The sequence below is a fragment of the Cebus imitator genome, unplaced genomic scaffold (assembly GCF_001604975.1).
Source record: "Cebus imitator isolate Cc_AM_T3 unplaced genomic scaffold, Cebus_imitator-1.0 Scaffold429, whole genome shotgun sequence".
Taxonomy (NCBI): Eukaryota; Metazoa; Chordata; class Mammalia; order Primates; family Cebidae; genus Cebus; species Cebus imitator.
The window spans coordinates 904,608-922,303 of record NW_016107744.1 but is presented as its reverse complement, the minus strand read 5'-3'; the positions used below and the strand labels follow the sequence as shown (position 1 = coordinate 922,303).

Here is a 17,696-nt window from a genome sequence, read left to right as displayed (position 1 = left end):
ATAAAAATAAGTAATGTAAGTCATATGAGAAAACAGCAGATAGAAGAGGGTGAAAGCAGAGACACAAAACAGAAGGAATGACATGTCTCTCCTAGATGCAAAAGTCCATTTCAGGGCTTGAGTCAGTCATAAATATACTCATCTCATACTGCATAATATTTATCTGGTGATATCCTGTCTATCCAGTTGTTAGAAAAGCAGAAAAAATATGGAAATAAGGATAAAAGGTTACTAAGTGCCTTTTGAAAGACATACTCTAGTATTGTCTAAGGGAGCCGCGTGTCTAAAATGCCACCCACCTCTCCTACTACCAAGTGTGGTCCTTGAACCTGCAGCATCAGCATCATGTAGGATCTGTCAGGAATGCCAAGTCTCAGGCCTCACTCCAGACCTACTCTGTCAGAATCAGCATTTTAACACAATCCCCAGGTTACTTTGTATACATCACAGTTTGAGAAGCACTGATCTAGGGGATATAATCTTTGTCTGACTTCCTATTTATTGATTAGGGGCCACATACTATAAAGTTCAATGTTAATTTGTGAAGATTGATAAATTGCAAATTATTTTTGTCTACAAGACATGCAAATAATTTCTGCCCGGTAGAAAAGATAACCTCAACATTATAGTTTTACTACCCTGGAGAGCATAAACCAGTCTGCATCTTATTTCAGTATTCTTTCTTTCAGTGACTATATTCTCAGTCTCTCAAACTCTTCTGTGAACTAGATTTACCATCCTGCTTTTCCCTTGTTAATGGGTGTTAAATAAATATTTGACACATGTTCAGTGCATATGTATGAGAGTCATGTTTGTAACTGTTTAAAGTTATAACTCAAAACCAGCACCTCTCAACTGCAATAAGATAATTATCTCTACTGAACACTGTAATAGCTGTCTTTTCTTAGGGAAAATATTGTGCTGTCCAGAAAATAGTAATTGAGAATGCAGAATGTGATATAAAGATGAATCTAGCATGCGCTTGTCCCTCAAGGATGGTATAGTCTAAGGTAGAATATAACTTTAAATACAAGGACAGAGAACTGAGCCATGAAGTTCTGTTTCAACTTGCAGACAGCACTTGCAGCTGAAGAACATTTTGTCTTGTTTCAGTTTTTAAATTTGAAGCCCTTTAGCATAATATATATTCTCCAGTTGTCCACATGCTCTAATACTCCTTATTATCTTATAACAAGCTGTTTTACACGTGTGTGCTACCTAGCTGGCCACTGAAGTAGCATTTAAGTTTATAACTGCTAACATACATGCTAATCTATTAAATTCACTTCCACTAGTACTACAGCGGTAAATAGCTGGTCTCGAAATTATAACTACACTCTAAGCAGCCTTTATTGAGAATATTTTTGCATATCTATCACACACAGACCTTGGACAGCTATGATGAGTATGAAAACAGTACTGCTGCCAAAACCAGTGATCTTATTCATTACCTACCAGAGGGCAAATTATTTACATGTATAACAATGCATTTGAAATACATTTTCTAAGCATTGTCATCAATTTCTTCAGATACAAAAGAGTTCATTTAAATGATTCTCAGGGCATAGAAACCATTGCCCAATTAAACAGCATAGATAGCTTTATTCTCAAAACTGAGCATTATTAAAATGTCAAAATAAATATTCTATAGAAATATAGCAAGGAAACGGAGTGGCCATAGGCCATATAGTCTGGTACCTCTGAAAATCAGACCAAGAAGTTCAAAGCTGCTTTGGACAAAGAGTTTGGCGGTGCCAATCAGTCCTAGCAGTTTGTTTTCTTCTTTACACGGATTTGTTGATAGTATATCACAGAAAGTTATTATGTGTCTGCTTTCACTAGGCATGACTCTCTTTTTCATAAGTGCTTAAATTCACTAAGCAAAGAAAAACAGGCACTATAGAAACAGCGTCATTAATAATATAAATCTCACCTAGAGTCAAAGAGTAATACGGCCTGTCTCATTGTTCCGCGTAAATAGTGATTTCCATGGCTTTCCATTTGTCCTCTCTATAGATTTTTCTCCTTTGGTGCATCTCATTGCTCATTTTCCTCTACTTCTTCAGAAGACTTAATGTGAACAACTTTGAGGAAATCAGCTAATATACCTCTATTTCTCATCTGGCCTCACCAGCTACCACTATCCCCTACCATGGACTTTTTATCCCTTCTTATCTTACTGACCTGAGCTCTTAATCTTTTTGTTTCTTTAAGCGGGTCATTAAATTTGCCTTCTAGTTTCAGTATATGGTTTGAGGTTCGTTAATATGCATGGTATCCAATAGGCTATTTATTCTAGGACCTATTTGAAATTGCCTAGTTGGAATCTGTGTTTTCTTCCAAGACTATCTCTGGCAGTTTTCTATTCACTTTGTTTTTAACTGATGGGTGGGATGTGGCTCTTGAAGTCAACAGCAGTTTTAGAATCATTTCAGGAACAATCTCCCCTAGCCTCCTCACACTGCGTGAGGCTATCCTCTGCCATACCCTCCACATCATACAGAAAAATCCTTCCAAATTTCTCTTTGGTCTGCAAAACACTATTTGAAGTAAATGGGCAGTCTACAGAAGAGGGAAAATTCGGAACTAGAAGGCTCATGAGATACAGAAGGTCAGAGTGTGTTGGGGTGGGAGCTCAAGAAATATCAAGAGAAGAGAAATGAGTGAATCAGGCAAACCCATGGTGAGGCAAACACCCACCCACACTCCATCCCAAATTCTTCACTGCATTTAAAGCATTTATGTTAAGTCCTTTGCAAGTTCACACTTTTTAAAAAAAAAAACTGTCAAAATCATCATAAGATGGCAGGTAGGCTGGCCTCCTTGGTGGACACTTGATCCTTCCTACCCATCGTCTATACAGAGAAGACCTTCTCTTCAGGCCCCTATTCTGAAGCCCAGTCTCCAACACTGAATTCAGAACTCATTCACACATGGGGAATATTCAGCTAAATCCATATCTCATATGTAACTACTCATGTATATAAATACAAAATAATACTGACTCTGGGTTTTTTGTATTTTGTATTTTGTGGTACTAGACTGTGAGTTTCTTGAAGAAACTACCACCTCTTTTTTTCCCTATCCCCACCTCAGAGTACCTAGGATCCTTTAGCCGCTTAAAGAATACCTGTTAGCTTAAATTGGCTTTTGCAAAAAAGCAGGTGCATTTCAGCAAAAGGACAATAAAAGAGAAAGAGAGAAAGAGACAGAGAGGAGATGGTGAAACATGATTAATCGCCTAATGTTCTCTACTAGACGGAAGTGTTTTTAGCTGTTGGAGCTCAAGCAACCCAGGCCAAGAATATTGAAATTAACCTAAGGAATATAGGCCCCTAAAGAAAACTTACTCATCCTACAAATTTGCTGGCCCTAGTAAAAGAGATTTCAAGGTATGAGTATAATTTTTTTCCTAAAAGTATAAAAGTAGAAACAAAAAATAATGACCCCATAAAGATTTTGATGCCCTAATCCCCAGAACCTGTGACTATGTTACCTTTGCAGATGTTGATGATGGGCATAGAAACTGAGGTGGGAAGATTATCATGAATTATCCAGGTGGGCCCAATCTAATCATAGAAGCCCTTAGAATCAAAGGACCTTCCCCAGTCTTGGTCAGTGAGAGAGACGTGACGATAGAAAAAAGATCAAAGAGATGCACCATTGCTGGTTTTAAATAGGAATGAAGAAAGCCATGAGCCAAGGAATGCAGATAGCCTCAAGAAGGTGGAAAAAGCAACAAAACAGATCATTCCCCAGAGCCCCCATGAAAGAACACAGCCCTGCCAAACTAGAGAGAATGTTCCAACTGAGACTGTTCCTCTATTTCCGCTTTCACTCTTCTCCACTGGACTATCTTTTCTCATCTGTAGAGATTCAGTATAAACTATCCTCTTAAAAAATCTGTTTTATCGATATAAGCTATAAATTTCCAGAAAGTGAGGAGGACCATGTCATATTCCTTATAAATGTAGGTTGAATGATGGAATTAATTAGTCATAATTTGATTGGCTGTAAAAATAAAGGACCATAAAACGGTATTCATGTCACTGCTTTTTAAAAAGGATTAAGAGCACTCAAGAGGATCCACCTACAATTACATCCATAAACTCCTGCCGTTTTCCTTCTTCTCTATTTGGATGCACATGTTTACAGGCACACGTGCATGCACGCGCACACACACACACACACACACACACACCTGTCAGCTCCACACAGCCTGGCCATTGAGTATCAGTTTACAGTTATTTAAAGTCAGACAAGTAAGCAATTTATCTTGCTCCGTGATCAAGAGTATAGATGGTAGGGACTGAAGCCAGAAAATTTCAAGGCAAGTTTGAAAGGCACAGAAAAGGTTCCAAAACAAGGAGTTTAAAGCCAGAACCACGGTTTAAGAACTAAATAACTCATGATATGGTGGTTTTAAAATACATCCACAAGTAATTTGACAATCCTTTTTCTAAATGGTGAAAACTAATTCCACTCCAGTTGAAAGTGAGCTAAAATGAGCCCCTTCTTATGAATAGTGTATGGCCAATGTGAACAGCGTCTGATCAAGTCACAAAAGACATTACAGCTTCTTGCTCTCACTCTCTTCATCACTTGTGGAGGAAGCCAGTGACCATGTTATAAATAGCCTGAAGAGAGGCCCACACGGTGAGGAACCAAGGCCTCCTGCCAATATCCACATGAGTGAGCCATCTCGGAAGCCAATTCCCAAACAATTACAGGCCCAGACAGCATATTGACTACAGCCTCCTGAGAGTCCCTGAGCCAGAACCACTCCGCTAAGCTGCTTTCAAATGTCCAACCATAGAAACTTTAAGCCACTAAGCTTTGAGATCATTTATTATATTGTGATGGATAGCCAGTACACCTGAGATACAATCCTTATACCAGAAGTTACAAATTGGAAGTCAAGGTCTAGATTCAGTCTACAAATATATTTTCTTCAGCTCATACTGGTGGGATTTTTTTTTAATAAGCCAACAATTTTTAAATCATTAAATTTCAGTTAGAAATCTAGATTGCCAGTCTCTCTCAAAAATTTAGGAGATCTCTAACAACACAAAGGCCACATCTCATCTGACAACCATCAGCGGAAGCTGAGAACATGCTATACAAGAGACACGCTGTCCCTCATCCACCCCAGTCCCCGCCAGACCCTATTCATCTCCATACCAACCCCAGAGGTCCTTTTCATTTAGATGGCTTCTGCATTGCTGTTTATCTTTTAGTTGAGAAATACTTTCCAGTTCCTATATCTTTATCAAAAGTAGGAAACAAAAGATATACTGAAAGGTCTGGTTTTTTGGTTTTTTTGTTTTTTGAGACAGAGTCTCACTCTGTCGCCAGGCTGGAGGGCAGTGGTGAATTCTCAGCTCACTGCAACCTGCGCCTCCCAGTTTTAAGTGATTCTCCTGCCTCAGCCTCCCAAGTAGCTTTTTGTATATTTAGTAGAGACGGGATTTCACCATGTTGGCCAGGATGGTCTTAATCTCTTGACCTTGTGATCCACCCACCTCAGCCTCCTGAAGTGCTGGGATTACAGGCATGAGCCACTGCACCTGGCCAGGTCTGTGTTTTTTAAAGAAATCTAGGCAAAAACTTATTTCTGGGTGGAAGTGAAGAAGAATATTCCTGCATATCCAATATGCCACTGTTGTGTACCTGTGCTCAATACATACAATTTAAGATCCCATTTTTCATCCCCTGGTGGCTTTGCTCACTTGGGCTGACTGGTCCCTATAGGCAACGGGTTGACTGAACCCGCTTTTTCTCTTCCTGGGCCCTTAGAAGTGGAACTAGTATAAGGCATACGAGCATGCTAAATCTGGCCCTTCAGCATCTTAAAGGTAGCTGCCAACATTAGACCCCTCCTCTCATATTGGCTTGTTTGCAGAACTTCAGTTTTAAGAAGATAGTATAACATCTATTAAATCTTTTCCTGATTTTGTACTTAAAATAATTGTTGAGCCAAAGTGCCTTACTGCTTGTTGACTCAAATTATGTCTGACTACAACCATCTAGAATAATCAGATAGTTTAAGGTGCAACTCCTACTTTACCATAAATGTATACCTTTTACTATTACTACTATTTCTGTGAGAGTCAGTGAACCACAATACACAGGTCAAATCTGGCCCATCACCAACTTTTATAAATAAAGTTTTATTGGGACACAGCCACACTCATTTATTTACTTATTTGTTGTCTGTGGGCTGCTTTCATACCACAGTGGCTGCGCTGAGTAATTCTGACAGAGACCTTACGACCCACAAACCTAATATGTTTATTATCTAGTCCTTTATCTCTAGCTGACCCCTGAACAAGAATGATAAAATACATGTGTTTTGGTGGTCAATAAGCAGAATTCATTGTGCTTCAAATGAATACAACATAGGAAAAGGTAAGTTCACCACACTTTCTCTAGAACATTTACCTATAATTCATAGTCAATAATCCTAAAGCTGTCTTTACCTTATAAATGGACATAAATAAAACTGTTTTTAAGTTGAAAATGAACTCACCGTGGCTAGTTTCTGAACATCTTCATCTGATGCTCCCAGAGACGCCAGACCTATTTCTTGTGAAAATTGAGCAAACTTAGGATCCGCAAGTAGTGGAACATGTCCCAAGAGTTCATGGCATGTGTCTCTGACAAAACAGGCATGACAAACACATGTTATATAAGAAGCTTTAAATTACCACTGATAGAAGAAGACTTAAAATCCTAAATATGACCTTGTCACCATAATTAGTTACTATATTTCATCAATGCTTGGATTTTTTAATCATTTTAATATGTCTGAAATCCCAGTGCATCTCATAATCAATAGCACTTAAAACATACGATATATAATATTTTAATAAAATAAAAGCAACTATTACTTTCAAGCTCTTACATATGCCAAGTACACAGTGTTTTTATATGTAATAAAAATAATATAATGCATGTAGCATTATATCCTTTATCCTCAAAACAATCTTAGAGAATTAAAATAACTTGTTAGCACAAGATTCTATAGATCAACGATAGGCAAACAACAGCCATGGTCCAAATCTGGTCCATTGCCTGTATTTGAAAATAATTAGTTTTGTTGGAACGTAGCCATGCCCATTCATTTATGTATTATCTGTGGCTGCTTTTGACCACACTACAGAGTTGAGTAGTTATGACTAAGATCATAAGGCTAAAATAATTACTAGCTGGCCCTTTATAGAAAACATTTGCTGTTTCTTCCTATAGATAGTGGGGAAGGCAGAATTGGGATCCAGTTTGTCATGATTTTTAAACTCTTGCTGTTAACCCTTAAGTTGCACTGCCATCCTGTTACACTTTGCCAGGCAATGGGTAACAAAAGAAGATTCTATTATCATCATCATCAAAGTAGCTCTAGATGATTTGAGCTCTAATATAAGCAACTCTCTTGTGATAACACATTAGAAGAATCTCCCAGTTCTCTGCTTTGGTTAGCCTGAACTAAATAATAATAGAAGCCTGGAACCTCTCTCATTTGCCTGAGCTTTCATTTGGAGCCAGGTAAGTGGGTGAAAGACAGGTATTTTTCACAAGGCTGGTGCCTTCCTGAGTCATTGCCATGAATAATGAACTGTTTGATAATACCAAGCTGTAATGGAATGAATTCCCCTATGGCTGTCTGGGAATGGATTAAGATGCAGGAATATTTTAAATTCTTGACCAAAAAACCCCACCAATTATCTAGGTAGTAATTAAAAGATATTTTTTATTTCACTTGTACTCCTCTGAAATGTATTACTTCAAATAGGTGCTATAATACAAATACCAGGTGCTACCATTATTACAAGTATAAACTATGTTGGACAGTCACATGGTTGAAGTAAATGAATGATGGTCAAGGGCCAAGATTGATGCCCACACAAAACAGATAGCATCACTCAATCACTCTATCAAAAAATCTTATTCCCACAACTCAAACCAAATCCCCAACCTTGGCCAATTACTTCATAGACAGCAGGTTGAAAGGGCAGCCAATTGAGAATAGTGGACAGGATGCTGAAAAAAACTCCAAATTCGTCCCATGTCAACTGTGTCAATAACTTCCTTTTTTGTACATGAACAGAACTGAATTTGTTTAAAAAAAAAAAAAAAAAAAAAGGATAGGCCGAACTAACTTTGGGAAGAACTTAGTTAACAGTTTATAAAAATACAAATTAAAAATAAAAAGGAATATGAGGTGGTTATTCTTCAATCACATTGCTTATGGCAAATAATCAAATTCACTGGATTTTAGGGTATAGGGGTATTTAAATATAATCCAAGCCCTTCATTTTACATATGAAGAAATGAAAAATAAAGAAGAGAGAGAGAATATGCTGAGCTCCTACTATGTACTAGGTACTATGCTAATTGTTTTCATGTCACATTGGTAACTGAATCTTTCCTTATGTGTTTCATAAAGGAATAATAAATATAAATAATAAGGGAAGCTTTTTTATTCCAATTTAAAACTGAGGAAATTAAAATTTTAGAAATCTAAGAATCTTTTCCTAGGCTACCACACTTTTAATAAGAGACAGCGATAATTTTTTTTTTAATTAGGGCCCCTCTTTGTTGCCCAGGCTAGAGTGCAATGGAGCAATCACAGCTCATTGCAGCCTGGACCTCCTGTCACAACTGATCCTCCCACCTCAGCCCCTCGAGTAGTTAGGACTAAAGGTGCATGCCACCACACCTGGCTAATTTTTTGTAGAAACTGGGGAGGGTAGAGGGGTCTTACCATGTTGCCCAGGCTGGTCTTGAACTCCTGATCTCAAGTGATCTTCCCACCTCGGCCTCCCAAAGTCCTGGGATTACAGGCATGAGCCACTACACCCAGCTCAGAGACAAGGTCTGAAATTTTTTGAACTCCAAAGCTACACTCTCTGCTCTCTGTTGTTTCAATTTGTAGATATGGTATAAGTAAGAAAAGGGCTGCAGTGTACATAGCTTAGGCTGTAGGAAAAGAGTTTGGCCAAGTTAGCTAGCACAAGCAAAAATGTAGTCAGTATTTCCTAAGTCTCTTTTCCTCCAACTCAGTGGTTCTCGACCTTCCAAATCACTTGAAGGGCCTTTTAAAAATACCGAATGGCTAGGCCCTGCCTAAGACTAATTCAGTCAGACTCCCTGAGATACACCTGAGCTTTTTTTTTTTTTAACTCTCTACAGATGATAATAAGACACAGCCAGGGCTGAAATCCACTGTCATAACTGATGAGCTCTCCTAGCAAGCTTCAAGCAACTAGTACTTAAAACTACACCTGAATGTGATGACATCATGTAGAGCTGCTCAAGTTTAATTCCACTAAAATTGCATCATGGTACTAAAGAAGAATGAAAGGTGGTGGCTGGGAGGTAGAGAGGTAGCTAATTCCTTCTCCCTATGCATTTGATTCAGTTACAAGTATAATTCTTCTAAGCTGGGAGTGGACCCTATAGACTCATTCCTGTGACCAATTTGCAATATTGCCTGCACGAATATTGGATTTAAGATCAAGCAACCCACCATGGAAAATCTGAAAACCCCCATTGTGGCTTATGATGTTAATACTAAAGAGCTCCCACTGATCCAGGCAGAATATGTGTCAACAATAATTTTAAATTAGTCACTAGGTCAAACTCCAAGAAAATACTGAAGATGAAGTAAACGAGGTGAACAGAAATTAAAATAACAATTATAGTGAATGCTTACTGCGAGCCAGGCACTGTGCTAAATGCTTCATAATGTAAGAAGAGAATAGGCTAGGTCAAGGCTACAGTAGTGGTAGATGCGTGATGCAATACGGAATTTACTTTTGAATGTGTTAAATACTTAAAGAAGGCCAATGCAAAAGACAGTCTTCTATCTAATTAGATACTAACGGAGTCTGAAAGCTTACTGGCAGAAGGTAAGGTGAAATGTTAGCAGTTAGGAAAAAGGAAGAAAAATGCTAGAGATCCAAAGACATTCAAATGTCAGTTCTCCATGGTAGAAAAAGGAGCTATCACCTGAGTATTAAGTTAAGGTGTCATTATCAGAAACCTATAACTCACTAGCCAACTTAAGAACCTTTAACAGCATTACAATGACAAAGTAATCTAACTTTGAAGAGGATAAAAGAAATTATAAATTTGGAAGAAATAAATCATACAATATAGCAGAGTAAGTTATATTGTTTCATTAAGAATGAAAGCCTGATGTGAGCTGTTTAGCAGAATTATTAATGGAACCTTAGAGATGTCCTTTGCTCTAAGTAGAAATGACCATGCCATATTTTGCTAGCTAGTGTCCTCCTCTCAGCTCCATTTCTACACAGAGACCCTGGGAAAGAACTGTCCTTCAGATTCCTGAACAAAGTGTGGATGCAGTATGTCATGGGGTCAAGGCTTTAAGCACCTATATTTCAAGACCAGGAACAAGGTTATTATATTGTATGTCTTTGGTGAAACATTCTCAGAAATAAACCCTGTATTGTTCTCTATCCCACTGTCTTTGGCTAAGGCACATGTAGACAAAGGAAATTGAAGTGCCTGGAAACTCTTCAACCAAAGAGCGAAGATTTTTAACATTACTAATAAAAGCAATTCATTAGCTTTGAAAGTTTACTTTTTTTTTTTTTTTTTTAGATTCTCTGAGATCAGAGGTCTTAGAAGCTGAATTGACCTTCACTCTTTGGGGCAGAGAGAGGTTCCAGGCTATGGGGAGCCTGAGGGAGAATGTGGACCACAAAGCCTTCTTTCTAACCTCTGTACCAATTAAGGTCTGCTGGGCTCAAATTATGCTATTAAACTCTATTTTACAAAGTGCAAATGCCGCTGCTGCTGTGTCCTGCATATAAAGTTGTTTGAGATCCCCACTTTGGCTGTATTATTCACAGCCAAACCCCTGAGTATCTAATTATGAACAGGTTTCTGATGTGAGTTCATAACTATTGTCTTATCTCACCAGATCTCTCCTAAAAGATTCAATTATTTGGCCATAATTGCACCTGTCAGTACATGCTTCCTCCAATCTCTACATCAGCAAACTTTTCTCTTTTTAACTCCCATCGCTTTGATACATTTTTGCCTGAATAATACTTTTCAGAGCCCTTTTCACAAAAGTGCTCTGTTCACTGGAAATATAAGACCTTTCAAAGCTGTTAACACTGTAAAACATCGTGTCTCCTTTAATAAAAAAAAAAAAAAAAGAAAAAAGCAAGAGCTGATACCAGACACTAAACTTTTGCTGCTCTAAATTGGAATCTTCTCTGATAAGCCCTGCAAGGGGTATTCTAAAGCCTGCAGAAATCGGTCTACAAAGGAGCCCAGGCGAAATGTCTCTGGGAAATTCTTAAATCAGTCCAAGAAAGTAGCCATCATTTTGCTATGAAGAAATAAGGGTTCTGGTTGTTAAGTTCAAATTCAAAATGAGTCTGGCATTTTTCTTATCAGTTTCCAAAGCTGACTCCTCACACTGTGTATTGAACAACTCCTTTTTATTTTTGCTGTAAATTAAAGCCTTTACGAGGCATTGAGTGAGCATCCAACATTTGCTTCCCATCCCAAATCTGTGCATCTGTCTTTTAAAACATATTTCTATAGGTTTTGTTTGCTCTAAATGACACAGAAGCCAACACTTTAGCTAACTCATGAAGAGAAGGCAAGGGAGATGAGTGGGAGAGGTGGAGACTTTGCATTAATAAAAGGAAGCAGGAGGATGAGCTGGGAGCCAAAATAGGGTGTGTTTTTCAGCTTTCACACAACATTTGGTGGGTAAAGGCAAGTAATCTGGGATAACACACTGCAATACATTGCAGACAGTTGACTTAGTTTGCTTTCACTGCGTAAGATGATAAGGGGAATTAACTTGGTAGTGAGGCAACTTTTTCTTAGGGCTTGTTTTGGAGCCAGACACAGTTTCTTTGGTTTAGATTTAAAATAGCATACTGTAAAATCTGACCCAGATAAAATTTTAGGCAATTCTTATGATCACTCCTTCTTATATCCCTATCACAGTATAGCTACAAAGTTGCGTTTTTTTATGAAGCCAGGCACCTGGATGTTGCCCTGGAGAAAATCTTCTTTGCTTTTTCCCCTTAGGAATCATAAGGATATCCACCGATGTTTCTCTTGTTGACTACAATTCTTTTAAGACGGCAGATATTATAGTTGTCTTTCTTAAAATTTAGTTCATTGTGTACCTATTAAGTACCAGGTGCTATATTAGGAACTGAAGCTTAAGAGTAAATAAGGCATAATCTTAGAATAACTCTTAACAAAAGTCACCAACCAGTTCCATAAAAAGGCAATTAAATAGCAAGTACTAACTTTCCCGATGAGTCAAAAGAAACAGTTCCCCGTTCTGAGAGGGACCACAGAAAGACTACAGTGGAAATTCTGTTGGTATGTCACTAGCTCCCTACTGATATAGCTTAGATATTTGTACCCATCCAAATCTCATGTTGAAATGTAATCCCCAGTGTCAAAGGTGGGGCCTGGTAGGGGGTGACTGGATGGCAGGGATGGATTTCTCATTAATGATTTAGCACCATCCTCTTGGTGCTATCCTTGGGATAGTGAGTGAGCTCTCCCAAGATGTGGTCTTTTTAAAAGTATCTGGCACACCCCCTCCAACTCTCTCTCTCGTTCCTACTTTCACCATGTGACCTGCCTGTTCCCTCTGTGCCTTCCTCCATGTTTGAAGGCTTCCTGAGGTCTCCTGAGAAAAAGATGCCACTATATTTCTTGTGCAGCCTGCAGGACCATGAGCCAATCAGATCTCTTTTCTTTATAAATTACCCAGTCTCAGATATTTTTTATAGCAATGCAAGTATGACCTAATACACCCACCATTTCTGAGGTATTTCTTATTTCTTAAAGAAATAAGAGATATTTAACTTTCTCTCCACCTCTCCAAGTTCAGCGTAATTATGAAAGCAATATAACAATAACAGTCAAAAGCATATACCCTAGTGTCAGACCTAAGTTCATCTCTCATATTCTTGTGTAGGCAAATTACCTACAGCAGCACTGTCCAATGGGACGGTCTGCAATAATGAAAATGTTCTACATCTGTACCATCCAATATAATAGCCACTTGACACAGGTGTCTACTGAACACTTGAAATGTGGCTAGAGCTGCTGAAGAACTAAGGGTGTACTTTCATTTAATTTCAGTTAATAAATGTAGATAACCACATCTTACGATATAGGACAGTACAGACATAGAGTTTTCTCATCTATAAAATGGAGATTGTAAGATTCCTTATCTCTTACTTTTTTTTTTTGAGATGGAGTTTTGCTCTTATCGCCCAGGCTGGAGAGCAGTGGCGTGATCTCAGCTCACTGCTACCTCCACTTCCTGGGTTCAAGCGATTCTCCTGCCTCAGCCTCCTGAGTAGCTGGGATTACAGGCTCCCTGCTGCCACGCACAGCTAATTGTTTTGTATTTTTACTCGAGACAGAGCTTTGCCATGTTAGCCAGGCTGATCTTAAACCCCTGACCTCAGGTGATCCACCCATCTTGGCCTCCCAAAGTGCTGGGATTACAGGCGTGAGCCACCGCACCAGGCCATCTCTTACATTATTAAATGATGTACTAAGAGAATGCAATTGAAAATGCATTAAAAACTTATTACATTAAATTGTATTTATACCTAAGCCTACCATACTTAAATAAGTTTTGCCCTTTGAGAAGGTAATTTATTACTTCAAAAGAAGTAAGTTTCTCCAGGACAGAGGCTAGGCCATGTTCATATTTGGGTCTGCAGTGCTTAGAAAAGCCTAGCACATAAGATATGCTCAATAACTGCTTTTTGAACTCAACTGAATAGAGCAGGTGATGATGGGGCTCTGTTGCTCCAAATAGAGGTGAATCCAAGTGAAACTCAAGTATGGTTTTTCTAATTTCCAGTGTTACATAAAGGCTTTGGACCAGAACTTGGTTTTGCTATTTTCTAGTTGTATAACCTTGGGGAAATTACCTGACTTCTTTGAACCTTGGAATTGCCATCTGTAAAACGATGACAATCCTGTGCACCTCATAGAGTTGAGTGGGATGATGCCAGACAAACAGAACGTGTGTGGGAACTGTCCGCTCCCTCTTTGCTTCTCTCCTGTGGTGGCTTCTGTGCCTGTCCAAAGACGTGATTCTCTATGCGGTAGTAAAGAGGTATGAACAGCAATTACCTCTTTCTTGCATAAAATTCAATCATTTTGGATTTCTTCTTCTGAACTTGCAATTTAAAAATGCAAATATTCCTGGAAAAATTTCTCCCTGGTCATCTCAGTCTTCCACACCTGAAAATACATAATGAACTTCTCCCTGACTACAGAGTGCTGAAGGAATATAAATTTTGATTTGAGTCTGGTGCTTATGAGTGCTAATTTTGGATTATGGGCTCCACACAAGGAAGACAGAGCTGGGTACAGGGCTAGGGGAGGGTGACAGAAGGAATCCTGCTTTGAATAGGCAAAAAAAGAAAGAAGAAGAAGAAGGGTGGCTACCGCATTGAAGCTGTATCCCAAGTCACTAAGGAAAACAGCCTAAAAGAAGAAAAACAGACCTCCAGCAGACACTTAGATACAATTTTGGTTTCAAACTGCACATTTTAAATAATGTATAAGATTTTTTTAAATAGAATGTATATTGTTAGAATGCTTAAGCTCTTGAGACAAAAGGCTCTGTAAGAAGTCTCAGGGGTTATTTTTGCTTTTAGGCACTTCAGAAAACTAGACACAATATTATGATTGAAAACTTGGGAGTCCTGGAATGCAGCCTTGTAACGAAGGACGCACTGGAATTTTATGAGGCACATTAGCCCTCCACATGAGTTTAAGAGGTGCCAAGAAAGGGTGGACTTATTTGGTATTTTTATAAAGCTTTTCTCTCTGCAAAGATCAAAGTGTTATTTCATCAGCGCTCACACAGGGAGGTTAAATGGCTTACAGTCACACTGGGAGCTGAGGGTGGGGCCTACATTTCCGGGTGAGCAGTCCTTAGGTCCTCCTGCCTGAGGATACAGTGGTCTCCTATCTGCATTACCACACTGTAGAGAGGTGCTGTCCCTTCTTTTTCCCAGTGAGATAGAAGATTCCTTCTCTTGATAAATGGGGCAGACCAACTGTGACCTTGTGAAGATGAAAGGAGAGGGCGGGCCTCTAAGGAGCCTGGAAGTTGAGCCAAGGACTGGATGGGGCAGCGCAGCACTAAACTATGTAATAGCCACAAAGTCTTTAGGGTTCTGGCAAATCAGGGTCACCAAACAAAAAAAAAGTATCCCTTTCAAATGACTTCTACAAAATATGCCATTAGAAAACAACAACTACAAAAAAATGCTATTCAACTTCAGCATACAAATTTTGAGTCTTTCTGTTTAGTGTTACCGATTAACAAAACAGCAGTTAAGCCCACAGGTGCTGGCATTACTCCGAAGTTCAAACCCTGACTCAGGTACATACCAGCTGTGTTACCTTGGGCAATGTACTTAACCTTTCTGTGCCTCATTTCCTCCTCTATAAACTCAGAATAATAATAATAATAATAATAATAATAATAAAACTCAAAGCATTGTAGTATTAGGTGAACTCGTCCACACATAACACATAAAGTAGTGTCTGGTGCTATTAACAGTGAACCTGTATCCAGCCGATATATAGTAGACATGTGTGCTATTCATAGTGAAAAGTCTTGTTGCTGCTGCTGTTGTGGTTGCTGTCGAGATTATCTGTGCTGGAGGATGGAAGGAATTAAAAGCATTTTCAGGTCTTGGGCACCTCTAACATCTTAACTGGCCCTCACTATAGGCCAAACCAGAGGCTACCAAACTGAGGGTATGTGCGCCGGTTACAAAGAAGGAAAGGAAGGCCAGATGGGATTGGCTTTCTGGGAATCTGCCAGTGTCTGAGAATCACTGGTAATAATAATGCTGCTCTGCTATCCTGAGCTGCAAGAATAGTAATAGTGCTATGGTGGAAGCCAGTTGGATGAGCAGGAAGCTTGGCACCAAGCTCACATGTCCTATGGGAAAGAACAAGTTTAAGCTAAACACAGTTCATGGGCATACAGGTTAAACTCCATAAAGCTCTGGTTTATCCTCCCCACTCTGCAGTAAGACCATGCTGAGATGACCTCAGCAAGGCCTGATATTAAAAACACCAACAACAGCCAGGGCCTAAGTCCCAGAACCTCTCTGGTGGGAACAAGGAGGAAAAGTTGGGAATGAAAAAATTCATATTTTTCCTCTCATTATGGATCTAATCAGAGGCAACTGTTGAATCAAGAGAGGAGCAGCCAAGCTTTAATCATAAGCAAGGTTTAAGCATAAATTCATTTCCTTTACTTAGAATCAGATGAAAAACAGTGTCAGAAATAATTCGCTTTCATTTTTCTTATAACATTAAACAGTGGTAATTATAAGAAAAATCACCTGACTGTAAAGTCTTGTAACAGTTATATTTAAAAATAACATTAAATGCCTCTAAACTGGTCAACAGCCACAAAAAAAGATGTTCTTAATGCAAATGTATTTCATTGTATTATGGCAATAAAAGTTGCAACATTAGTCACTGGTGTCCTGAATTATTTCTCAACAGTGAGAGTTTGCTCTTTGATTTGAAAAACGATGCCAGCAGAAAAGAAGAGATGTGTGGAACGGGAACAACACAGCAAAGGGTGTTGCCTTGGCATTAGAAACAGAATACCACGCCCACATGGCCCAAGCTGGTGGCCAGAGATTAGAACTGTGAGTTATCTTTCCCACCTAGCAGACTGGGCCCTCATTTTGCCTTTTAAACAGACCACTGAGGCATCAGACCATGAACCTTAAAGGGGCCACACTCTGCTAGTTGCCAGGGTTTGTGCTATCTCTCTCCCTCCCTCCCTCTCTCTCTCTCTCTCTGTCTATCTTTTTCTGTTTCTCTGCCTGACTCTCCATTCCTTACTCACGTGACCCAGGGATGAAAGAGGACTGCTTTCCTGATACATTGCACCCTCTCTGCCTAGGATCTGCAAGTAACCCTGTTCTAAAAGAAGGTGAGGTGGCAGAAGGGCATAGCACAAGAGAGCGCACAATGGACTTCCCAGAGAGACAAAAAGAAGATCAGGGAGATTTAGAACTTCTCAATTCTTTGTTCTGCCACTGTACACATGTCAGGTGATGCTCACATGCCACGTAACTTAGAATTCTGCATCATTCCCTCTCATTTCAGTGCAAGAGAGGGAAGGTATTACTGAAATAACCTTCAATTTGGCCCAATTGATTTGTTTTAAGGAAATCATTTGCAAATTTCATTACCCAAATAGAAAGAACATTGTAATCACAACTGATCAAAGCATGAAGCCAGGCAATACTGAAATGCAGATTCATTGCCTCAGGCACTGGTCAAAGGGAGATAAAGCAAGAGTACCTTTCTTCTTCTAGCAGATCAGTGAACTTTCAATCCAGGCATTAATGCATAGAAAAGCAACTCCTCCCCTCAGGAAAACCAGGAGTCACTAATTCGCCAGGAGTTCCTTTATTGTCCTCCAGGCCAGAAAACTTTCCCCAGGGAAGCAGTCCAATCTGCCATCACTATTTTTTTCTTTTCATAGAATCAGGGGGTCCACATGCAGGTTTGTTACAGAAATCTATTGTGTAATGGTGAGGTTTGAGATTCTAGTGTACCGGGTTTAGAGAAGCTAGAGTTTTTAAAATTGTAAAAGTAAAAAGAAGTCG

General features: G+C 39.1%; 1 protein-coding gene across 1 annotated transcript in view; it reads right to left on the bottom strand.

Moving 5' to 3' along the window:
• TPH2 (tryptophan hydroxylase 2) overlaps positions 1–17,696 on the bottom strand; it is a 97,002-nt gene that overhangs the window by 35,441 nt on the left and 43,865 nt on the right. Inside the window, exon 8 of the mRNA XM_017510083.2 lies at positions 6,530–6,656. Coding sequence (XP_017365572.1) covers positions 6,530–6,656 — 127 coding nt within the window. The remainder of the gene's footprint in view (positions 1–6,529; positions 6,657–17,696) is intronic.